This window comes from Perna viridis, chromosome 10 (genome assembly GCF_037379345.1).
Source record: "Perna viridis isolate PV_CMFRI_1.1 ecotype Kerala chromosome 10, ASM3737934v1, whole genome shotgun sequence".
NCBI lineage: Eukaryota > Metazoa > Mollusca > Bivalvia > Mytilida > Mytilidae > Perna > Perna viridis.
Window position 1 is genome coordinate 30224932 of NC_142454.1, and position 27109 is coordinate 30252040.

The following is a 27109-nucleotide window of genomic DNA, read 5'->3' on the forward strand; positions in this document are numbered from 1 at the left end:
ACATTTGTACTTGTACTTCCTGTCTTCCTGTTTAACGAAAAACGGTCATTTCGGTCTTTGACCCGACATTTTGGTATTCTTTAGCAGAGTAAGATATAAAAATTTGTGCTGTTGACCTATGTTTTTGTTTAAAAATGTGGAAAACAAAACTTTCGATTGTTTGAAATTAACTTTCTAGCTGAAAAATCGTATCTTTGCAATAAGAAAAGAGATAATTCATTTCCGCTCCCTTCTGTATCCGCCACTTTATTTTTAGTACAATTCAAATAATTTGCTGTTTGTTTGTTTGGTTGGTTTCTTGTTTGTTTTGTTTTGTTTTTTATTTTTTGTTTGTTTTTGTTTGTTTGTTTTTTTTTTGTTTGTTTTTTTTTTGTTTTTGTTTTTTTGTTTTGTTTTTTTATCCTTTATTAATTGAGTTAGTTTTGGTTTTCATTTTTAGATTTTTAAAATTTCACAGTTCGCTTTCACTTCGTTGGCACAACTACAATGATTCTTTAGACTTACTGTGTCACTTCTGGGGAAATTAACCTATTTGTGGTACTATGGTTTGTTAAACGAAGCTGTACATGTTGTTTCCTTCTTCTTATATACTCAATTGAAAATGGAAAGCTCCAAGAGTTTGTTTTGAGATTTGAATTAATGGGGTAAAAGCAAAACAACCATGATGTTAACGATAAACAGGATATTGATAACCATCATCGACCAACCCAAGACGAAATGTGTACAAAACACTACAAATAAAACAATATATACAACAATTTAAGAATAAATGAGCAACCCGGATTCCGATTACAGCGTTTCATACATTTATTGTTTTAAAACACCAATTAAAATAATTACTTGCCTCAACATGACTGAAAACTGATTATATGCCAGTCGCATAATAATTGAGTATTTTTTGCATTGAATGTCCTTTTTTTTCGATTTATTTCGTTTCGTTTTATTTCGTTTCGTTTTCATTTCGTTTCGTTTTCTATTCCTTTCATTTTCATTTCGATTCACATTTTACAGGTACCTGTAGATATATGGTTGCATACTTGTATACCGTGATATATGTATGTTTTACAAGTGGTGAGACTGGTAAAATATTGAATCTGAACATAGTTGATAGTAGATGATAATTGGTTTGTCAGGAAGATTCACATAAACCAGAATTGCAGGTTCATTACCATTTAAAAAAAACTGCTAATACATTATAGTCCTGAGCTATTCAATTACGAAACAAATGTTTCTAACTTTTTCAAATAACGTTAACATGAATCGTTTTTGATTATTTTTACGAAGAAAACTGTAAATTGCACTTCTATCAGATACGACATTTTGTGCTATCCCCACGATATCGTTTAAATGTATTTACTAAATGAATGATAAATTCAACAAAGCAAATACGGTAAAAACCTGTAAAAAACCCAACTCTGAATTATCCGAAAACACATTTGAGAGTCCTTTTTTTTATTTGAATGTATATTTTACCTTGGTAAACTGAACACCTGTCTTAGGCAGACACATTTGAAAATCCCTTTATTTCAATTTGAATGTACCTTTGGTCTTGGAATACCGTATCGTTGACCTTGGGATACCGTATCTTTGACCGTGGGATACCGAATACCTGTCGAAACCGAATTGATTTCAGGCTCCATAAGGGGTTGTTTTCGGATAGGTTTTACCATACAATAAGTACATGTATGGAGAGAGAAAACATACAATTGCGAGCTTAAAAAAAGCATATACATGTACTTTGGAATGATTTTATGGTATCGGAATGCTAAACTGGATATTTCCGTTTGCGTTAAAGTTATCTAAACAATCATGACGCCCCGGGGTTCTACATTGTGTAAATTCGTTCGTTTTATAGTTTATCCAACCATCACCTTTCCCCATAGCCATCCAATGCTGAGCATGGGCATAAATTTCGTGTCCATATCTATTGCGTGCATGCCAACCCGGGTTTCTTGGTACCCACACCCATTGACCATCTAGTAAAACTTTAGTAGGTTTAAATCCTTCATCTAAAAGCATTTCAGAATCCATCTTATGTTGCCCGTATAATTCTATATGCCAGTTTCCACTGTGAACTTTGGCTTTTCCGCCAGCGGTTCTATTGTCTGCACAACACCACACGCTAGCTTTTTCGGTAGAAACTGTATACCGTTTCGAAATTTGCTGTTTTAGATTATCAAACGCAGTGAAATTTGAAGTCAAAAATGTCAAATCTGCATCTCTTTCCCACGGAAGAACTGTATGAAACTTGACAGCGCCTAATAATGTTCCTTCCTGAAGTTCGCAAATTATACCCGATAACTCGCAAAGGTTCATAATAAATTTTACCATGTCTGCCAATTCTTGCAAAGAACATGGGTGGATAGCATATCCGAGGCTTTTTGTCCACCCATGTCTGCTACCACTACAACTGAACACAATGTCAACTTCGTCTGCAATCTTTAGTTGATGGAGATTCCATTTGTTGGCTAAATCGATCCAAGTTTTCGGGTTCATAGATCCTTTTTGTCTATGAACATAAAACATAGAATCAGGACATACAACGCTTTCTCGTTTCTTTTCGGAAAGTTGTAGAAAAAAATCATGGAAGACACTTGATGATCTCATCTTATCATCAAATTTAACTTGCTTTAGTGTATTTGTTCGAGTGAGAAATGGAGCATTTATGTAATCACAAAATATACATTCATGAAGGGATTCGTCATACCCGTACTCATAAACCAGTGAGAAATTTTTATAGGCTCTTTGATAGCAGCCAAGGTTCCAGTGGCCATTATTGTCACGTGACGCACCACCTACAACAGTGACATTCAAACTTTCAATTTCACGCACAAGTCGCTCAACGCGTGCATCAATATTAAAATATGTAATGTTACGACCTATCAGCGTGTATTTAGTCTGAACTTGTTCTATTAATGAATTCCAGGCTTTTCCATCAGAAAAATCATGCGGAATTTGTATATATTTCACATTGTCATACAGAGATGCCTTAGAAACTTTTTCTACGTTTGGAGCTCCAATAACTATTTTTAATCGATTATTGTATTTATTTAAACTTTTCAGAATTGACGGAATGCTTGTATCATCACCACCCCTATGCAAAACTATAACTGTTACCAATGATTCAACTGGTAACGCATAAGAACAATTTTCGATTTCGAATCCTTTATAAAAAAATGGGTAACCATAGGTAGTCCCTTTATAAACTTCCATACAAATATGTTTTGATGGAGAAGTTTTACGTTTTATATCATCTGTGGTGGTATTAGTTATCTTCAGTAAATTCGTGACAATAGACAAAGCGTTTTCAACCGAACCACGTGCTTTAGTTCCACGAATGTGCGTTCTAGCGTTGTTAATTTCTTTAGACAGTTGAACGAGCATGGATTTTATTTTAGACACTTTAGAATCAATTGAATTTGTTGCATGAACTTTTCTGGCCTGTGGTTTCACAGGACTTTTATGACTTTCTTCCATTATCAAATCTCTGACATTCACACTTAAGTCATAATCTTCGGTTCTTTTTTTAGTTTCTATGCTCATCAAATTGAGACCGAGAAAGACAAGACCAAAAGAAAAGCTTCCTATTCCGACGTACAGCCATTTGACAAACACTGTCTTCATTGTGTCGTTCTGGTCTTTTACATCCTGAAATGAAAAAATGAACGAACTCATTAATTTATTCAGGTACTTGTACATAGTTTATAGAATGAAAACTAGACCGGATATTTCTATGGTGAAACGCAAGAAAATGCACCTGCATATTAACCTAGATCTGAAAGTAATACAGGGTATGTAAGGCTCGTCACGTGACTCCGTGGTGTTCTGAGAATGTGTCCTCGCTGTATGGAGATTCGTCATTAACATAACGTTGACTTCAGCCTGCATAAAAAACAAAACATCTTTTCGTGTAAAAATACCTTAAAAAATGACAAATATTTATTAATGTTAAGAAAAGCAAAGCATAAAATAGACAATTTTGCATCCAAATTCAGCGTTTTGAGATAAAAAAAAATGCTGATCTGTCTTCGGATTTCAATACCGTAACGTTCTATATGGGTATGCAAGTCTCGTCATGTGACCTCGTGATTTCACGAGAATGGGTCCTAGTCTACCATTCAAAAGAATGGAGATTTGTCATTTAGAGAGTGTTAAGTTCAGTGTTAAGGGCAAACATATTTCTTTGTAAAACTACCACGATAAAATGTTAAATTTCTATTTCTACATGATAAAGGTAGTAAGAAAAAAAAACATAAAAAGAAGATTTTGCATTGTTATGGAGCGTCCATATCGGTCTTCGGTTTTCAAAACGCCTACGTCGGAAATTCCGGTAAAGAAAATGAAACCAGAACGAGACTTACATACCCTATATCGTAAACTCTGTGAAGAAAAAATGAAACTATAACGAGACTTACAAACCCTATAACCAGTATACACTTTCAGAGATCACCGAAAAGGTTTACGCACCTTTAAGATGCATAGCTTGAACAGGTCATTACAACTGTTACAATTTTAACCAAATCCACGTGCACGCTAACTGAGAACGATGATAATTGTTCTAAACCCAAACTCAAAGTAATGAAACGACACAAAGACATATTAAGGTACTGCTAAAGTCAAAATCGAGGACATTTATGGTCAAGATAATTTTAGTCCAGATGTTAAGAATGCAATTATTATGCTCCTGAAAACTTTACTTGATGCTTCTTTATACATTATTCTACATAATTTATATTCATGTTTCCTTCCTTCGCGAAACATGTTACTACAGTCATATATTTGTTAACATATAAAGTGTAAACATCAAATTTTAAAATAAATGAACAGAATTACCAGAATGGATTTCTGTTCGAAATCTAGTGTAGTATAAGCTAGCAATGATTTGTGACAAATTGCCAGATTTGAATATATTTGTTAATATTTTATGTTTATTTGTTGTTGGCATTTATGGCATAAAATATCTCAATTAATCTAAATGTAAAGAAATGGCAACTTTTTTCAAGAAAATTAATGTTAGCTTGCACTGTATAACACATTTAGGACAAGGACTACATGTATGTGAATTTCAGGCTTCAAATTTTGTTTTCGACAGCTGTAGATTTAATTAAAATATGTAGTTTACACTTTTGATGTTAATGTTATGTAGAAGATTTGGTTATAAAACATTTTTTCCTACGTTTGACTTGTGTTTGTGTGTTAAATACATATAAAGATGCACTAAGCAATGTCTCAGCTCTAAAATTAATATATTATAAACATTTCATGAAGGAATGTCCTAGATATTGACTTTAGCTGAACCTTAATGACTGTATACAGGTGCGTGAAATCTGCGGTGGTGTTACATGTAAGGCATTAACCACCTACCACCTTGTTGTAAGGTCAAAAATGCATTGAAAGAACAAAAAATACACTACAAAAGAGCACGACAGCGCTTTTTGCTTTTTCATTGTTTTCAACAACAAAAATTATGTTAATTAAAAGTTTGTCGACGCATAATGTAATATTATTTTGGAATTCGTCAATGCAACTTATGATATCCATCTCAAAGAAAACGAAAAACCATTTTAAGCTCGTGTTGAAAGTATGTCGAAATATCTCACTATTTACTTACTTTAAGTGATAGTAATTAAATATTCATGAAACTAATTCTAACATGGAACATGAAATTACTCCACGTATAACGCCATTTATCGAAACACATCGTGTAAACTCAATAACAAAATTCACATGATTCTTTCATGGCATGGTACTAAAATTTACAAATTAAACAATGCCTTCAATTCTGAGCAAACGATAATTTTTTTTTTACTTTATATCACGAACTGTTGTAACAGCTTTAATTTAATACGTCCATTCAAATTTTACTTTCGATCTATTAATACAAAAGCCATAAATTATAGTTTTGCCTCCATGTGTACACGTCATTTCAAGAAGCATGCAAGGGCTTCATCAGATATTGTAAATTAGGGTGATCTCCTTTTGCGCCGGTTTAAAAGGGAATCATTTGGGCCATAACTATTTTGCTAATCCTTTTTACGCCAGTTTATTTTTCAAATTTTGTAGTTGAATTGCGCCAAAAAAAAAATACGGATCATTAAATTGCGCCAACACAGATTGTGTACCCGGTATTTTGCTCGCTGAAATAAATGATATAATCAGGCATTTAAATACTTCACAATGGTATATTTAGTTGGTTGGGAAATACCTGAAAAATAGGTGGGTGTAACAATATGAACCTTTTTAAAAATACGAATTTTCCTGTGATAACATATGACTAATCGATTATCGGTAGAAAGAAATGGCATTTTAATGAAAAGAATTTTACCCAAAAAAAAATAAAACATAAAAATATTCCCCAGACAGATTCGAACCAAAAACCTTCGCTTTTAAAATAATGCAGTGTACGACTGTCAAAGCAGTTGAGCTACAGGATGATTTCTGTCGTAAATATTTACATGTAACATTTTTGTTTCAGTGTTCTATATTTTAAGCAAAAAGAAACTTTTTCACCTAAAAGTACATTACCAACCATCTTGTGCTTATTGAAAATGTGTTTTTCTTAAATCACACTTCGCAAAAAAAATCATACACTGTGATGGTTGCAGATCTTATTTATTGATATTTTTTGCATTTAATAATCACTGTTTTGGGACCAAAGGTCCTCGAGTGTATTCGCAAACTCAGAAGTCAGACTTTTCTGACCCAGAATTAATCAGAGTTTATTTATTATAATTTTCAAAATTTGCAGTTTCAAAAATTTTCAAATATCTGAACAACTGAGGCTTCATCCCTTGTACCGCAAATGGCAGAACCTCTCGGTGATAGATTTAGCTTCATGTTTCGATAGTTTAAGTTTGAGTATAATAGTTCTTGTATTCAATTAATTTGGGAATCTAGATCATTCTAATGCTGCTGATGAGAGGTTACGCCTTCAAACACGTTTACGGCATATCGAAATTTGCGACATCATATATATATTGGTTTGGTATTTTTGTATTCTTATTCGCGTTGCCAACCTTCATTTTACATGTTATGCAATTTGTGAAAGGGCTCGTAATCTGTTTTCATTATAAACTAGTGTCCTTTTTAATTAATTTGACTCGAGCCCCGACCCACCTCCGCTAAAAATCAAATGATTTTTTTTTAAATTAAAATAAGCTTGGCTCGAAATGTACGTCTGTGAAAAGTAAAATAGTGACAACCCTCGTAAAAACCACAATAATCACAACCTTCGACAGCACAAAACTAAATTTACGATTAAACATGTAACTCTTCGGTGAAGATTTATAACTCTTACATGGACTAGTAAAATAATTGATTCTGATATTTCTAGTTTTTTTTTTCATTCAGTCATTTTAAACTGATACAATGTTGAAACTGTTGTAGTGAAGTAGGTCCGGTAACAGATGTTTTGATTTCTAATTATTATAGATGATCCTGAAAAATCTTGTTCAAAATACAAATATTGATGAAATAAAACGAGGTATCTCTTGTTTACTCCCAAAAATATTGCAAAGATGAAATATCATGACTTTCATAACAATAAAACTATATACACCTACACGCTATGTATTTAAGGATTGTTTTCGTTGTGCACAGCGTAAGCCAATCCAAAATCGTTTAAGCTAAGCATCAAATGAAAACAATTCTTATATTCAAATTCAAAAACATTATAAAATAACAATTTATTGACTAACGTTCGAATATTAGCCTAAATATAATCAAAACTGCCAGTACAATAAAAAATACAAAAGTGTGCCAATACGGGATTTAGCCGTCCAATACAGTTTTTACCCGTCCAATACGTCATATTGGCCAGGGTAAAATCCATCTTGGCCAATATATATATAGGCCAATATGACGTATTGGACCAGTTAGTTAATAAAGGTATAATTTCGTAAAAATTTTCATATTGACTGAGTTAATGGTCCGAGGCTAGCCATATTGGCCTGAGGGGTAGCCCCCGGTGGTGTAATGGGGTTTCCCAGACGTGCTACATGCTGGGGTCGCAAGACCAAAATACGGAAAATCTGACCGCAAAACATAGTGCACCGTGTTGAGAAAAATGCCACGCTCCTCGCACGTTGAAGTACCTTGGTGTGGTATTCGATAGGAGCAGTCTCGCTACAGGAGGCTAACAGACCCTATTTCTAATGACAATCACAACTCGAACTTAAGGAGGTAGACCTAGGGTAAGGGACATAACTCAGGGTTATGTTTGCATCATAATGAATTTCACCAAAGCCTATCAAGCTTTCATTTAAGAGAAAATTAAATCAGTCCAAGTTACGTTGATGCTTACATGAGATTGATGTAAAATGCTAAATACAAACGTTACAATGACTTGTAAGATTTCTGTCCCTTACCGTAGGTCTACCTCCTTAAGACTAAGGCAAGCTTGAAGATGCTAATGGTTGGAAATATATGATTGCTTTTGTGTCTAAGCAACATTGAAAAGTTTAAGTGTTTGTTGCTTGGCATTTGGTGGATCTTGGCAATCATACCACATTTCCTATTTAATATTGAAATGTTATTGTTTTATTGCGTTCTGAAAGGTTTACTTAAAATAATCCACACCAAATTCCCCCATTATGCGTCCTTTTCAGTGCGTAAATATCTACTCTTTAGCTCGTTTGATGTAGATATTTTCTTCCATTTAATTTATTTTTTATCCAATTTTCTCAACATCTGGGGGATTTTTGCAGACCCTTGATCAACATCGCCAGTAATCACCTCCTCCATTAAAGGGGTAAATTAACGGACATGGCATGTATGACATTCATGTTACATAAATAGGGTGTCGCTGGCACTCCGTTCCTGTAATACACATGATGTGTTAGGCTCTCTTTCCTTAAATTGCCCTAAAATTTGATGGAACCTTATATAAGGTTCTTGATTATTTTTTTTCCTATTTACCTTCAAACCATATTGTAAAATGATGCCCTTAATGGGTTCCGGATTAGAACAGTAAAATTCTCAGTTCTCATTTTATCTTATCTTATAAAAATAAAATTACAGATTTATTGGAATTCAGACAATTTGAAAGGCAGGGAAACTCTGGTTTATATTTTTAATTTAAGGAGGTAGACCAAGGGCAGTGACACAACTCTTGAAATCAGTCATAAGTTTGTATCTTATTCAATTTCATAAAAGCCTGTCAAGCTTTCATTTGAAACAGAATGAAATCAGTCACAGTTACTTTGATGCTGACATGAGATTGATGTAAAATGCTGAATTACAAACGTTCGAATGATTTGTAAGAGTTGTGTACCCTACCGTAGGTCTACCTCCTTAAGAAGACATAATTTTGGAAGTGGAAGAAGAAAAAATGGATGGGTGACAGGAGAGAATATACAGGTACATGTCGGTACGTGCAAAAGATAAAAAAAAACCTATCACAAACCATCCGAACCCACCCCTGTGTCCTGCTCCTCAGAATACGTTAGCGAGATAAATATTTTTTTTACAAACCAAGGATAACACTTCCGTTCAGTTTCCACTGTACTGATGCAAGTCTGTCAAATTTCTAAATAATCAGTCTTTCGTGAACCATGTATTACTTAGAAATTATCATCAAAATACCAACCGGAACGGAATTTAAAAGAATGTAAATTTGCACCAATTTAATCATCAGTCACTGAAAAAAAATCGCTCCAACATATGCATAATCTACAATACATGTACTAGTATTCTACAGTATTCAATTATTGTGTTCTGTGGGTTTAAACACTAAAAATTAATGTGGCGTGATCATTTTAAAAAGGTGATTTTTTTTTCTTAGCATCACGCATTTTATTCGGATGGACACCTTCTAAAGAAACTTCTGAAGGTGTACTGCACCTGTACTAACAAAATAAGGGTTTTCCCCGATTGACAGAAAATCTAATGCATTCCATTGCTTTTAATTGTCATTAGATAAATGTAAATATACCAAAACCTTCTCAACAAATTACCAATCAATTTCGTGATATTTCGACCCATAAATCGCCCCGCCGCCCCCCCGACCTCAGTATGATTTTTCGGCGGACAAGAATTGGAAGCAAAAATACCAGGACCGCATTTAAAAAAAATAAACTTGATGTCTCGAATGGATTCGGTAAAATAAATAGCAGGGGTAATCCTTGTAATAATACGACGTGAAACTTTTTTTAATTATAATAATCTGTTAACTTCTATTTTTTTACGCAATTTTAAACAGGCATTTCTTTGAAAAGGAAATTTAAATCTTTCTTACCAAAGTATGGGAACATCGGGATGGGAACAGAAACATGTGTGTTCCGTCCACCTCGTCCTCTTCTTCCGGCCCCGTGCAGGTCCGGGTGTTAAAAGAATAGGCCTGCAGCAGCGCTAAGCTTGTCGTAAAAGGCGACTCAATAGTGCTCAGAACCCTAGCCGGGGGCTAGGGCGCTTTGCCCACAGAGCAACTGGGATGTGTGCCCCAGGTGGTGGAATGGAGTACCCCTGGCGTGTAACATGCTGGGGTTGTCATGCTATAATACGGAAAACCTGACCGCAAACCATAGTGGTGCACCGTGCTGGGAAAGATGCCACGTTCCTCGCACGTTAAAGAACCCTACTGTGGCTAAATTGCCCGACCCTACCCATCTCTCCCTATTTCCAGTGGCAATCAAAATTTGTCGACCCCATTGTCCTTGTGTCCCATCCCTTTTTCATTTCATCATCACTTCATGTCCATTTTATCGTCAATTTCATGTTCATTGTCTGAATATAGCTGAAATATTGCTGCTCGGACGTTAAACCCCAACAAACAAAACAAACATAATCCTCTTCTTCCGAAGCAAGTCGTTCAAAAAGTCAAAATTTAATGTTGTTTCTTAAAAAAAAATTGAAAAATATCACAAAATTATTATCATACATTGATGTTAAAGCTACATTAGCTGTCATTAATAGGAATTTTTTGTTTCTGTTGAAATATGCAATAACTTTGAATGATTTCTACTAGATTGTACTTTAAATTTCCTGTATATTTTCATTTGATATCCACGAATAAAATGCATCAAATACATGAAATATGTGTCGATACATTTATTGTCTTGCATGACAAAAAGTCGACCTAGATAAATTCGTATACATGTAACTTCTGGTGACCTTAATACGCGCATGTGCTGTAAGGGTCGATTAATTCATTTTATTCGTATTTTATTTTTATTTAGTTCCTTATTTACCTTTTAAACGAGGCTATCATTCACAAATTCATTATTCCTATTATCGTTTAATTTGAGCCACTTCACAACATAGATTATTATGTATATTACATCTTTCATTCCAGAAAAATATTTCTCTTTTTTGGAAACAGGATTTTTTCTAGAAATGTATACAATGTATATAAAATCCCGGGAAAATAATTTCCCGGATACGCTCGCTTCATTACATAACTGGAAAGGAAATCCATGCCATTAAAATTTTATTCTTTGGTTTTTACTTTTCATAACTTTAAAGGCAACCTTTAATGCAAATTTTATAAATAGATATTTCTAAATATAAGCTTGAGAGCACTTATAAAACTCATAAAACTTCTTTTTTTTATTGATGACTGATTTGATATTCAACCCTCACTGTATAGTCTAGACGTATTGTAAACTTTTAAGGTATTATACCCATTTAAAACCCCCCCTGAGATGTTCGTTTCTGCAGGAATGGTGCACGATTGTGTTTGATTTAAGTATCAGTCTTTATACAAATCAGAGAGAAGGTGATACATGCATTTAAAAAAAACACTAAATTCAGTTTTATTTCTTGTTCAGAAACAGTTACCGATCACATAAACCATGTTCAGTTTTCATTTGGATGTTGCCCTTTTGAGATAAAAAGTACGTCAAATTTGCACTTTGAAAGAGTTATCGTTCTTGTTTTGGTTTCATTTGGTTGATTTTGGTGGGAGATAAAATGTATGATTTTCTAATAAGTGCAGATCAGAATGCAGAAATAATTATTGTTATGTGAATGTGTAGCATATATAGATTGAACAAGCATTGTTTGTTTGGTGGGTTTTTCTACGCCATGAATCATTTTACCATTGACAGGGCCTGAATTTTATGTGGACTGGTACTTAATGTTTGACTAGTCAAAGAAATAAATTGCAAATTTTAGAGAAACTTTTTTAATATTTATTAAGATATTAAATAATGATTCAGAAAAAAAAGATTAGTGCACAGTGATTGCTTCCCTCTTACGAAGTAGATAGGTCTCAAGGTAGAAGAAGGTTCAGTCCTTTAAACAAAATTACAATCCCTCACAAAAATTTTCAAATGACACTATTGTTGCCTAATGGTTACTATATATATGCGTATGTGTTAAACAAAAGCACTGACAGTTGGCAAAGTTCTTTATAATTTAAAAGTACAATACTGTATATTTTAAAAGTATAATACTATATAGCAGTCTGTCTAAAAACGCATTAATATTTTAAAAAAATTCCGCCAAATATGGACCTCTAGTGCACCACTAATCATGCGCCAACATATTTTGTATACCTTTTTGTTTTTCACCCGCCAAAATACATAATTATCCGCTACACGGTACTATTATTGGGTGTAAAACTATGATGCCAATAACCCATTACTACTCGACCATTACCGCTAAACTAGAGTTCAAACGCGAACGCGAAAAAGGCCACGTAAAGTTTATATTTCAATTATTCACTGATACAGGTATCTGAAAATCGAAATATTTTTGTACGGTTATCTTGGTATGATCAATTCGTTCAATGTAGATCTAATAGAAAGAATCGCAAGCTGTTTCCATATACTAATAATTTAATCTGAATTGACAATGTCGATGTGACACAGATGCTCTGTTCACTATAGTCAGATTGTCAGAGCTACTAAAATGCAAGTTTATATCCCCTATGCGTATATTTGTACTGATAATCCATCCTTATTTGCGAAAAATCTTCACAGCATTAGGTATTGGCGTTATCAGAGAGGTAAATTACATTTTCTGGATCATATATGCATATACAGTAATGAAGAGAGACTTGTAGGTCTAACATTTTCTTCAATCCAAAGAATAGTTTCTTAAAGTTAGGGGAGGGGTTCAGAAAATAAAAGAGTGGGATTCAAGGCTATCTTTTATTATAAAAGTCCAGATTTTGCATATAGTTAATAAAGTTTGTATTATAAAGACCTATACTGACTACTAAATTCTCTTTTTCCGACATGCAGTATGCATGTAAGCGAATTGAATGTTTGACTTCACCTTGCTACATGTCCAATTATCTTAAAACATCAATGTATTTTTTTGCCGGATTGTTAAGAAAACAAGAGATGGCACGCTACCTAGTAGTACTAAAAGTACTCAACATAGGAAAGGGAGACACGAAGGAGATCAGTAAACAAGAAGTATGTGAGCCTAAAAATGGTAGAGAGAGTACTAGATATCATTAGAAAGCAATATACCAAATATATAAGCATTCATTGCAGTTAATGCTGAGAAATCTGTTATGAAAAAAAGTGTAACGGACGGACGGACAATGTGATTACAATATTTAATATGTTAAGGATCTAACATGTTGTTCGAGTTTTCCAAAGTAAAATGTAATGGAAATGTGAAATCCAGGGACGGTGCTGCATGCAGTGTTCTTTTCGAATTTTTTTTTAAAGAAGTAAACGAAAACAAATTAAAATATGTTCATATATCATGTTGTTATTTTATAGAAACAAAAAGGTACCACGAAAACTAATTTATTAAATTATTAACTTTAGAATGCAAACAATACCTTTGTACAATGGTGGGTAACAGCAATTGATTACCAATAAGATCTAAGCCAAAATGCATGTCAAGCTGTTTCATAGCCTCTATCAATGACTAAAAAAGTAAATAAAATATCCCCAAAATACAGATTACCTGATAAGATACCGTGTAATAATTCAAAATAAGACATAAAACTAATGAAAAACGATACCTTTAGTACATATGAAATGACCCTAGTATCCAAGTCCTGCGTTTTAATCTTGAATAAATTTTGTCAGGCATGAAAATCGGCCAACTATGTCACTTTTATCTACGGCAACCGTACCTTATACACATGTACGACACACCTTGGCCTAAATGAATCAAATTAATGCACATATATACGCATTCATGTTAAATACTTTCTTTTTTCCAAAAACACAGCCTCTGAAGCGCGTCTTAATATTAACCAATAATACTACATGTTATACATACATTATCATTATGGTAATATGCACTTGTCAAGTTGTAAAGTCCACACACTTAGCTCAACCATTGCAACATACCCCGATTTACTTGGTATCAGCTGATAAAACGCGGTCTCGAATAGCCAGTTTGTTTACACGAAAGTTTAATGATTTTGTATCTTATGTTGTGCGCGTTATCTCTTGTAAGGTTACCGTATATGTAATTTGAACTTGCTAGGGAATTTATTTATATCATCAGAATATAGCTGAAATATTGCTGCTCGGGCGTTAAACCCCAACAAATAAACAAACAAAAGCTAGAGAATTGATTACATTGTCTTTAAACTGGTACGGATTAATTACACGGTAGACTCTGAACAAAACCACTTCATAAATGGGGAGTATCAACTGTGAAACCAGGATAAATCGAATCCTTGATAATCTGGACAACCTGTCTAAATGGGACACTGCCTTTTTATAAGTCCGTACGTATAGTTAGAGCTTAAATTAACTGTGACAATGGATATTTGATATTTACGCTTTTATTAACAAGCTCTGCTATTTTTACAAGCCAGATATTAATAGTGATATATATACAGCGATTTTGTCATATTCTTCGGTGGAATTAATTGAATCATCGAAAGGGCCTATAGTGTTTCTCTACGAGCTAGCTTATTATCGAAGTCGTATAAGTTGATACAATACTTGAATATTATTTATTCCGATCCCATTTGGCATATTGCTGAAAATCAATAGAAGTTTGAAGTCCTTTTAAATATACAGTACTGACTAGTCGGTTGGATATCAGGTCGTATTGGTACTGGGTACAAGTCATGATACTAAGATGCGCTCTGGTTGTATGCTCTGTAACGATAATAAATTTTTTAAAGTATTTATCCCTAAACACAGAAACAGCTTGTTCAGCATCCTTTTTGGACATTATTCCTCGAATTCGACAACAGTGGTCATCTCAGTACTAAGAATCATGATAAAAAAGATCGACGACTTTAAATTTGAAATTGTAAATTTTCCTTACTTGCACAACAATATACCTTCATCTCCTGCATATGATGTTTATATTTCACAATTGATTCACTAGTCTAAGAGCAAGTACTAACTACTCTGATTTCCTTGAATGCAATAAATATCGCGTAACTAACTCCTGAATCAGGGGTATGAGGAAATGCGTCTCAAAACTTCTCTTACCAAATTCTTTTTTATGTCAGTCTTTGGTTGAAAATACTGTGACAGTGCTGATTTGACCACTGGTTTACCGATTATGATACTATAGCGTGAAAATGCTATTAAAAATTGTAATCACTCACGCCAATGGAAAAGGGAGCTAGGTTACCTAGATTAATTTATCTCACCATTTCGGTTGAAATACATATACCAAGTCAGAACCATTGCGGTACCGGCTAATCCGGATATGTCAGATTTGATTATGGACCAGATTTTTTGTTGCCTTTATTTATTGCAATATTTCTGCTGTCACGGGGAACTTGACATGCATACACATACCGAATTGGTCACTTTGAGTTTCTTTTAATAAAAAAAAATACGGACAGTATATAACGGATTAGGAGGACTGTCCGTCCGTCATTTCGTATGTTTTCTTGTCGAAAGTTTTATAATATCTGAATTATGAATAATCTCCAATTTCGTTTAGCTGGTTTTAATAATTTGCAACCATTAACAAGAACAGAAATCACATTTTAATGAGCAATTCTTGCAAAATATAGACTTCTGTACAAACATCTTAATAATGTAAGCTGTAGACAACGGGAAGGTAAGGGGTACTTTTTGGTACCCTTTACACAAAACTTTATAAAAAGTTTTACGCAAACTTATACAGAAGTTAAAGATATAAAACCGGAAAGGCCTTTTATTGCTTTTATTCGTATAGTTTACCTATTTCTCAGGGTTGCTAGCGGTGCCATGTATTCAGCTTACAGGGACGAGCTTCTCCCTGTTAAGCTGCTTGTCTATGTTATAACGCATCCTGTTCAAATTTAATTCGTGGTTTTTTTTATTTATTTGAAAAGCATTTTGTAACCGAGTTTATGGTTACGACGACCCCTCCCCTGGAAGCAAAGAAAAATAAACATAAAAACTACTTTAAATTATCTAGATATTGGTGAATCAATCTTCAAGGGGGTGGGGGGGTTAGGTTCAAATTACCCTCATCCGAACCCCCTAAAAAGTCTGGATACGGGCCAGGATTGGGTACATTTTATCATTGTTTTACCACGGTCTAGCAATTTATGTCGATATTTAACCTCTCGCTTTTGCTTGGGGTAAAATAATGCAATGTAAATAGCTAGCCCTTGGTAAAACAATAATAAGGCCTGATTAAAGTATCCTACAAACCTTATTTTCTTACTAGTACATTTTATTTGTTTTCATTTTTTATGAAATGCTGCTTAAGTATTATTTTTAAATCGAGCACTATTAAAGCCGAGAAATTATCCATGAGTATCTATTAAAAAGTAAAATTATTTTACCTGCAAACCTATTGTATTTGTGCATCCAATGTAACCAAACAAACAAATATTTTTTTTCTTGGCTTAAAATTGAGTTCACGTGATTGATTTTTTTTCTTCAATTTATGCAGTACTGCACATCTGTTGTTCGTAATCTATTCATTTCCGGACTGAACCTCATATAAAGCAGTGCAATCGAATGTATATGTTTCCTTAGTCGATTAATGACCTAGCTTGACAAGTACATTTTTTTTTTCAATTTATCATTTGTCGGACACAGTATAAACCGCAAGCCGCAAGAGTCTGTTATGTCCAGTGAGATATGTGTGACTAGTATGTTCACACATCGCGTCAAGGTCGGTCATTTCATAAATATTGACCACTGATTTTATTCATATTAAGTTTATAATTTTCTTCCACAGTAGCTTGTTCTAGAAATAGTAATTAGTCAAAATCCTTCAAGGAAAAAATTCAAGTTATATTTGAATAAGAATTTCGATGAATTCAAGAGTTATGAATTTTTACCGCAGTCATCCGCGCGAACCTGACGAGATCCTATCCTAAGTTGAATAAGAGTTTGTGAAACCAGTCAGATTAAATTTAGCATTGATAACGATCGACTAGGCTAAGAAAGTAAACAAACACAACTAAGAATATAAAAAAAACAAAATAAAACGCAAATAGATCTACACAAACGTAAATAAACCACCGGGACACCTCTACAAACTGAGATCTTGAATCAGGTACACTGTATTCATTGGTATAGGATATGTAAGTCTCGTTACGTGACTCCATGGTTCCGTAAGGATGGGTTCTAGTCTACCATTCAAATGTATGGAGATTCGTCATTAACATACTAGCACTGAGTTCAATATAAAACGTGAAGAATCCTTTTTGGGTAAAATTACTGATAAAAATGACAAATATCTTGTTTTAAGGGATAAAAATGTTAAGAAAAGCATAAAATAGAAAATTTTGCATTGTGAAGCAGCGTTTGGACTTCCCGGGAGTACATAATAAAATGAAGACCGGTCTTCGGATTTCAATACGTTCTACACCGGAAATTCCGGAAAGGAAACTGAAACTAGCACGAGAATTACAAACCCTATTGCAAGCGTCCGAAATACTATTATAGAACTAATATGGAAGGACTTCAGAAGATATATGACTTAGCTTGAGATCACAGCGCCAAGCATAATACAATCAAATTTTACACGGATTTTTTCTTGAATATAGATAAATGTTAACCACTCTAAACTGAAAGAATTTCTATAAGTTTACAATAACTTAAAGTTATTATCTTTGTAAGCTATGTTGAACTAGTAGTTCAAAATCAAACGCCCCGGTAACCTAACAAAAATTTCTGGTTTGCCATATACATCTATGCATCCCGCTCATACTAAGTTAAACAACATTCCACGTCCTTTTGACTTTTAAATGTGAAACACCATGTAAATCATACTACCTTATTTTATTTATTCGTTTGTTTGATCTCTAGAATCACTCAAAGTCAATTAATAAAATAAAAATATTAGAGTTTATCACTTGAACATGTTTGGGATTAGTTTAAGTATCTTTTTAAGTATTACAAATATTTTAACTTAAATGTACCTCGTACATGTCACATTTAGTTACATACATTTGTACATATATTTATTTTATTATATTTTTTTTTTGCGAATTCAATTAATTTTTGATACGTCTCATCGTTTCCTTTTGCCATTTGACAAATTCAGTAAAATAAACTTAAAAGATATTCAAAATTGCATAGGTCAGCAAAGTGGCATTTAGTAGAGATTTTTATGCGAGTATAACATCACATCAAATCACATCACATCACATCACATCACTTTACATGACATGACATGACATGACATGACACCACTTCACTTTACATGACATGACATGACATGACACCACATCACATCACATTTTTTTTCAAAACATGAGCCCACATGGAGCAACAAGAGTTTTTTAATAAGAAGAAATTTAAAAATTGAACATGATTGATAAAACATACATGTATAAGACTTCTAAAGAACTTTACCATAAAAAGGACGTCCGAAATAACACATACAAAATGTAGTTTAAATACTAGTGCATGTATGTTGTATTATTTCTACGTCAGTCAGTTTCTAATCTGTGATAGCGGGAGAGGCAATATCGTACAATTCAATAAAAACAAATTTGGCAATAGCAGCTAAAACTTGTGTGTTTTCATTACTAAGAAGAAAATATGTAGTTTTGATTCAACACCAAGACTTAAACAAAATTGGACACTTCTCTCAAACTAACGTGAATAATTTGGTTCTGGTGAAATGAAATTTTGGGTATATACATATGAACTGTTTTTTTTTTCATCTTGAACTAGTTTTATAGAATAATTTTGACAAAGCCTTTCTGTTTAACATTAATTATTTTATATTTATATTATATTATTTCTTTGTGTTACTTGTAAAATGTGAAAACGCATATTATTTATTTGGTCGACGTTACATTACAGTTTAGTACAACCACCCCCCCTTCAAACACACACACACAAAGAATAGATGATAGAAGTCGTAAGCATATAAATTTCGTACATTTGTAGCTTAAGCTTCAACTTTATATATATATAAAAGTCATTTATGATGCATGTTCACCACTTCAGTAAAAATACCACTAGCACCTTTTCTTGTTCATAAATGTTCACGAACATATATATTATCCTGTTCACGGCCTTAGTTGAAATGTGTCAACATTAACACGTTCATAGTCACAAAAAGATCTTGTACACATAAAAATAGGAAATGTGGAATGGTTGCCAAGGAGACAGTCATACACCAAATATGGAGCAGCAATTAAAGACGTAAACTTTACAGGTTTACCCTGTACGGTCTTTACTGATGGGCCAAACCCATACTTGACTTCATCTTTATAAATTTAGTTCAAAATTCAAAATAAACAGATAGACACACCAAGTTCACTCAAACAAAAATGTTTGTTTTGTTGGTCCTATAACGACCTGTGCAATAGCTCGTTCTTGTGCGTAAAAGTTTGTGTACAATTACTGTAACACCTCTTTAGTTGGGATATCTAGTATACAATAACTGGTCTTTATTCATAAATGTTCATGTACATGATTGCGCCTGTTCACGCTTTTAGTTGGAATACCTCTAAAATAACTCGATCTTGAGCATAAAAGTTTTATATGACTGTACAAGCACATTGCTTTAGTTGGAATACCTATATTAAATAACTGCTTTTGTTCAAAAACGTTCATGAACGTGACTCTATACAATAACTTTTCTTGTTCATAATATTAAACTAAGCATACGAACAGTCAGCTGATTGTCAGCGTCACTCGTTTCGTGCAAATGATTGGCTAACACTGTGTTACGAAAGATTTTTTGAGATTTTAGTGGTTTATATCCACTAAGATAGTCGAATTAACTCCTAGAAGCAGCGATGTTCTAGCTTTATAATGAACAAAATGAAGGATGTAACGGATATACGGAAAGTGCTATCATCAATTTTGTTGTTGTAGTGTTATTTAAGAAGTTCATCTACATGACTCTATGCAATAACTGCTTTTTTGTTCATAATAAAAGTTCATGTGTATGACTCTAAAAAATAACTGTTTTTTGTTCAAAAATGTACATGTACATGACTCTTTACAATAACTGTTTTTGTTAAAAAAAAGTTCATGTTCATGACTCTATGCAATAACTTTTTTTATTCATGATAAAAGTTCATGTTACATCTACATGTACTTGTTCATTTAGCTGGAATGCTTTTACAATAACTCGTTCGTGTCTTTGAAAATTCATGAACAAGTACACAGCATTAGCTTGGCGACCACTCCTTAATTGTCTTTACGAATTCCAAAATTTCGTGTATGGGTGAACCAAATTTTGCACCAAATGAAAGAATTATCTCCCCTCCTTTTTAATGAATTTCAATGCTTCTTATGTAATTGATTGCTCTGTATAAGCGTTACAGCTAATCACAAACCAACATTCAATTCGAGAAAGGATGCATTTGTGATATGAAATAAATGGAATTTTTTTTGACAAAAAATTGTCATGTGCAACGCACTGCCCGTTTTTTTTTTTTTTTTTTTTTTGCGTTATTTACGCCTTGAATGTACCTGGCGTATTCACGGTTTTTATTGGAATCTACAGTAATTCGTTATTATACAAAAAAGTTCGTGTATCCGTATATAGCTCCAGTTTGGCGACTACATTGTACTTTTTTTCTTAAAGGGATTCAAACGTCTACGAATGTACATTTTTTTTCACTTGAAAAGAAATAATACAATGACTTGCGGTTTTTTTTTTCATAAAAATCAAGTTATTGTTTTAACCGCTGTAAAATTGAATTACCTGTGCTGCTTTTTGTTAAGTCTTAGTGTTTGTGAGAATCAGGCAAAATAAAAAAAAAAAAAATCAGAAACATGCATGCCGAAAACACGTCGATCGACTCAGTGATGCTTGCCATCACTGAATTGATGTATTTGCATCACTGGATTTGTTCAGAAACTTTTCAATAGAATGTTAGAACAATGAGGTTTTTTTACAGAGTTATCTGCCCTTGAAATGTTTATTTTCAGTGCATTTCAATGAAATTATGACTGAATTTACTAACATGATATGGAAAATCTTGTCTTTTTTCCTTGATTCTGATCATGCTGGTGGTGCAAATAGTCAAATTAAACATTCAAAATGGTGGTTTTCTTCATTCCATGTTTTACCCACTGCCCGATTTTTACGGAGACGGACACTTATCAAATATAGTTTTGTATTTTACGTAGTTGAAGCTAGTTATCGTTCTTCAAAGTTCATGTACCCATTTACCGCTTTGGTTGGAATACTGCCGAATTTCAAGTTATCTTCATGCAATATCCGTTATCTCACTTGCTGCATACACAGTGCAATTATTTATTTAGATAATTAGTGTCATACTTCATCTTCATTTGCTCTTTAATAATTGTATTACAACATGCAACAAGAAGTAAAAGGATCAAAGGAAGCTACTATTTGGTTTAAAAGGGTAGGACAGATAATTCCGGAACTTTGTTTTAATTGTGTACTGTAATCATGCAAGCCGTAGCCAGGGGGTGCGACGGGTGCGATCGTCCTTTTGATAAAAATAAACAACTTTGTTTTACATCTTAGACTGTAATTAAAGAGAAATCATACCAGATAACCAAGTAAAGTTGCTTATCAGTGATCAGTTCGCAACCCTATCCAGAAAACCTGGCTACGGCTCGGTAATGCCTGGATTTGTTCTACCCGGTTACTAATGTAAATTTCCCTTGACGGATCCAATGAGTGGTTATGCCGGTTACACTCCACTTATTCAACCAATGAGCTTTTTGAAAGTACTCTCCGTAGTATCGACTAGAGTCAATTGTACTGGATCCGGTCTCATAAAACATCTCAAATCGAGATGTTCCCCAAATCCTTCCTCAACTCAAATTTTGATCAATCAGATCACTTGAAACTGGAGATTTGAGGAAAAAACAAGGACTTGAGGAAATTCTCAACTTGAGATTTGTTTATGAAACCTAGGCCAATCGAGAGGACCAGTTGTACAAAAATATTCTAGAAATTGTGCCTTAAAACGAGAAAATAAGTACACCATAATCATGCACTAAAACTAAATCGGTCAAGATTGCTAAAGAATTATAATGAAGTTATAATGCATAAAAGTTCATATTATCTCAGATAGTCACATAAGGAATAATCTGGTAAATTTATTTCATGTTTTAAACAAATATGTGTGACATAAACTCAGTGATAACATGTACAATGTACGTGTATGTATCGTGCAAAAGTGTACTTAAGGCATATATCCATACCATTACAAAAGAATAAGAATGTTCACAAAGCAAAATTTCTAAGTTATATTTAGAATTAAAATAAACAAGTGAGCTATGAGCACGTGATACGCCAGTCCCCATGATGAAAGGGGATGAGATTATTACATATCAATTGTTATAGTGAAAATTGCCCATAAAATATATATAGTGATTTTGTATCATATTTTACTTCTTATAAATGAGATGTTTATAGTCACATTGGTATTAGTAGCAGTACAGGGAATTTTGTTCTCAAATCACCATGCAAAATGTGAAAGAGTAATCAAAGGAACCAAGAAAAATCCTTTTTAATCCTTTATATGTGAAAAAGTCCCATAACTATGAAACTGAACATCGAACATAGTCCATGAAATACGAAGACCGTTGACCACCATGAAAAAAAAAACAATTTATTGTGTGAAGTTTGAAGTATATTGAACAAGGGGTTCACAATGTACTGTACATGTACGGTGCGACTTGTTAACGCAGATGGACGGGCGGGCGGACAGATAGACGGACGGACGGAAGGACGTTTGTATACCTAAACGCGACACCTCTGTGGCGGGCGTATAAAAATCACATATCGTGCTTATGAATAAGCGTAAGGTGTAGCCCTATAAAATAAAATTTTCGATATGATAAATTCCCCTTCTTTTTATCATTTTCGAGAAAAGGGGATGTGTAGACGTACATGTATATATTATTTTACATTTACCATTGCGCATGTTGGAGTACCTTAAATTTACAAATTCAAGGGCATGTGGTCGTGTAGTACAATTCAGCATTTCTTAATGAGTTTTGTATACTTAAGCAATAATTGGCTATACAATAACGTGCGGTGTGTAAAATGTTCCATATGTGCATACATAATATGTAAAATATGCCTACCTCTTTTTTTCTATTGTAAAACGGTGTAGGATTTCTCTCCATCTAAATATTCTCATATGTTATCCGAAAGAACTGTGTCTCCTGCCACTAAATGTATGTGAATTACAGTCGAGATCAAATACATTTCTTCCTGTTGTGTATTCGGCATTATTGATTGATCAGAAAGTTGACTTGGCGTGCTTTATCGCATTTGTCCATCTTATTGCTATAATTAATGAATATGTCTATAGACGCGTTTGAATTACAGCAGTACACTCCGAGCGGAAATAAATATTGATGATACATTCATTATATCGTGCATTATAAAAATGTATAGCTGCATGACTGGGAGTGTATATGGATTAACGAGATAACCCTAGCTTTTGTACATTTTTCAATATTCAGAAGCTCCGAGTCTTTATTTGACCTTTTGTATCGCGCTTAACTTCTAAAATGTAGGCAACTCGGCGGGTGTTTCTCTAAAAGCAGAGGGTGCTTACCCTACCGGTGTATCTGGTCCATGCTCCCAATTTTTAGTGGAGTCCGAGTTGTTCATTTACTTTTGTTACTTTGTATGTATTATTTTAGGTACTTTATGTTCTTTGTTGTGTTTGTCTGTTTTTCATGCCTGGTCTTTGTCCCTGGATTACTATCTTTTGATTTCCTCCAGAATCTTGGTTCCTTTGATTACTCTTTAATCAAGAAAATATTTGAGTGAAAATATAGAATAAATACTCGCATGATAACTTATTGAAATTTAATCTGTTATGTTTGGGTTTCACATTTGTATTATTTATATTTTTTTTTCGTTCATATAAAAAATTTATTTAGAACAATATATTTTTCTTTTTATTTCACAAGCCTTTCCCTTGATGCGCGTCCATGTTTATTTTTTCGGGGGTTAGGGATCTATTCTTTAACCTATATAGAGTTCTACTTGGTTTGAATATCTAAAACTGTATTATAAAATTAAAACAAGACGCAGTTTTATACAATTACAAAACTGAAAAGTTATACTCATCCCACATACAATTGTGTAACTTAGGCGTAGGAAGCAAAAACTTATTGGTATTGTCTCATCCTATATATTAAAGTAAATAACATCTGGAAATGTCATTTTTATTCTGAACAAGATAGAAAATAAAAAAAACAGGTGAAATATGTAAAAAAGATCATTTTACGTGAACATTATTGGTACGGCATACCGTACCTGTCCAAATTATTGGTACCGCCGAAGCAGTACCAACCGTACCTGTCCAAATTATTGGTACCGCTGAAGCAGCACATACCGTACCTGTCCAAATTATTGGTACCACCGAAGCAGCACATACCGTACCTGTCCAAATTATTGGTACCGCCGAAGCAGCACCAACCGTACCTGTCGAAATTATTGGTACCGCCGAAGCAGCACCAACCGTACCGGTTCCTACGCTCATGCGTAGTTAAGAGTGTAATTACAATACAATATATTAACCTTCCAGGCTGGTAAATGGATGAAAAAGATTATTGTTTAATACTGAACACATGCCTTTTTTCATTTTATTATTTTTGATAGGGAAATAATAGAAATATATATTTAATTTCATTTTTGAGTTTTGTTATGTGACAGTACTGCATATGATTAATTTTGGTATATCCAGAAGTGTGTAAGCGACTCTAGCCACACCTCCACCCCCACCCCACCCCAAAAAACCTCGATAAACACATTTTAATGCACGAATACGCTATTTCCGTTTTTGCAAATTGTGAAGGGGATACCCCTTGGATCCGCCTATGGTATCAATGATACTTTCTGAGTTGATGCCGGTGATACCCGGTGATATCCCTATCTACATATGTACATTTAGCTTGTTCAGTACCGGTGTATCTTGTAAGAGACAGTAAATAATATACATGGTCCCTGATCTAGGATAACAAGCGAGTACATTAATATATCTACGTCTGCACTAAATTTGCATCTACGTTGGTGATCATCCTCTGTACTCCTATGAGACAAACTTCATTCTAACCTCAATCCAGCAATATTATGGAAAGCGAATACGTGACGAATTCGATTCCCGTTATAATTGTAATACTGTCCTTTTTGATTTGCATATATGTGTATGTATTTGTAGCAACATTCTAACGGCTTAAGTATATGTTGGTTTTTGTTTTTTTTGTCTCTCAACTCATGGGCTTTTCTATAGAATTGTGTTAATTAGGTTGATTTCCAGGGACAAATATACGATACTCGTAGATTCAGTGTCGCCAATTAAAAATTTCTAAGTTCTTCATCACGATCTAATGACCGATATATGCAGTGCCCGTTTCCAATCCGCTCACCGCTCTCTAATCGTCAGACGTGTTCGTACTCAATTGAATAATCAGCTTATGTAGCGAAAACCATGCCCAACAATTGCCATGTTTGTGCGAAAGGACCATTTTCTTCTCTATGTCTATTGGAATATAAATTAATTTGAGATTAATACTGAAATCTGATTGGTTAAAATAATTTTGTTCTATCTCAATGGATAAACAAATATTGACACCCCCCTATTCAGTTAAATTCAGAGCTACTTTTCTCATGTTTAAAGATAAAAATATGTTTTAAAATTAATTTATAAGCATGGCTATGATAAAAATTTTGCCTACTGTGAAAAATAACATAAATTTTCCATGTGCATATTTTGTTTATTGAACTTAATATGCATATGGAAAATTTATGTTATTTTTCAATAGACAAATTTTTTATTTTTGCCAATTCTTAAATAAGGACGTTTAAAAAATAACAAAACATGAGGCAAAAATATCATGTTTAAGCGACGCGCTTGACTATTCTAACCTTTTCAGCTAGTCCCCGGTAACATTTTTGTCAGTTCGTCCATTACGTTATAGTTGATGTTTTAATTTGTTACTAAAAATAGATTTTGTGACTAACGCTTTTTTATGTCGTTTTCTAAACTAAACACGATTTTACAAACACTACATGTAAACTACCCAGGGGCGTAGCTAGGCCTGTTTTAGTTGAACGCAAAATTACGGCGAGGGGTCTTGGGAAGGGGGGTGTCGCTCAAGGCCCCCAATGAGTCCGGCAAGGCAAAGCCCTGCAACTGCGTATTAGCGTATGGCAGCTACGCCCCTGCTTCCTACGTGATCTTTTAAGATCTTATCTCTGAATTCTTGAGTCACTGTAATGCTTTCCAATTTAACTGCTGGGCGGATCTAGGATTTCAGTTTTCGGGCGTATAAATACATTTTAGAATTAAAAAGATCGAGCGTAAAGCGAACCAAGAAATTTGTGATCAATCGAAATTTCATGCACAAAAATACCCCCAATATTAACGGACGTGCGCAGGGTCCGCCACTATGCATCCGCGCCTGAACTATGAGACGAACGTGTCCTCTTTGTAGTAACTTTATACAGCCGCTATAAATTGTATGAAGTGTTAAGTTTGTCTTTCATTTTACAAACATACACAATGTTAGGTTGAAATTATGACCATATTAATATTGCTTCTCTGATTTATAAAATAGTCACTTAATCAATTCTATAAGAATGACGACTGTGTTCCAATCCCAATCGATCCAATTTCGAAATTGAAATAAATACGATAAATATATCATATGCTTTTCAATTATCAAACTACTTTGAACTTTCAAACATCGGATGTTCCGTGTACTCTTGGTGTCCCCGTTGATCAGCAATCAATACGAGGACGATCGCTTACAAAATGTAAGCAATATTCTCTCCTCTTCAGACAAACTGAATACAGACTGCA

The 27109-nt window shown here is 33.7% G+C and overlaps 2 protein-coding genes across 9 annotated transcripts in view; both read right to left on the reverse strand.

Moving 5' to 3' along the window:
• The window catches only part of LOC148605320 (uncharacterized), a 29094-nt gene extending 27481 nt beyond the window's left edge, over nucleotides 1–1613 (reverse strand). For all 3 annotated transcript variants that reach the window (XM_088550918.1, XM_088550922.1, XM_088550919.1), the window contains exon 1: nucleotides 1474–1613. The gene's annotated coding sequence lies outside the window, so the exon portion shown is untranslated. The remainder of the gene's footprint in view (nucleotides 1–1473) is intronic.
• A 121-nt stretch (nucleotides 1614–1734) lies between these two features.
• LOC148605321 (uncharacterized) lies at nucleotides 1735–23592 on the reverse strand. Of its 6 annotated transcripts, XM_088550909.1 has the most exons (3): nucleotides 14188–14386; nucleotides 13739–13827; nucleotides 1735–3648 (listed from the first exon to the last, which is right to left on the reverse strand). In XM_088550909.1, exon 3 carries the CDS (start codon nucleotides 3622–3624, stop codon nucleotides 1750–1752), a length of 1875 nt encoding a protein of 624 aa, XP_088407035.1. In that variant the 5' UTR covers nucleotides 3625–3648; nucleotides 13739–13827; nucleotides 14188–14386; the 3' UTR covers nucleotides 1735–1749. The 6 variants fall into 6 exon arrangements, with proteins under 6 accessions (XP_088407035.1, XP_088407034.1, XP_088407040.1 ...); XM_088550908.1 differs by lacking the exons at nucleotides 13739–13827; nucleotides 14188–14386 and adding an exon at nucleotides 23373–23592; XM_088550914.1 differs by lacking the exons at nucleotides 13739–13827; nucleotides 14188–14386 and adding an exon at nucleotides 16664–16685.
• Between the last annotated feature and the right edge of the window lie 3517 nt (nucleotides 23593–27109).

Excerpts from the sequence above, each read along its gene's own strand:
- LOC148605321 (XM_088550908.1), bottom strand. The coding sequence starts at position 23,414 with ATGGAGAGAAATCCTACACCGTTTTACAATAGAAAAAAAGAG. Across the intron at positions 3,649-23,372 it reads TTTACAATAGAAAAAAAGAG|GATGTAAAAGACCAGAACGA; the intron begins GTAGGCATATTT and ends TTTTCATTTCAG.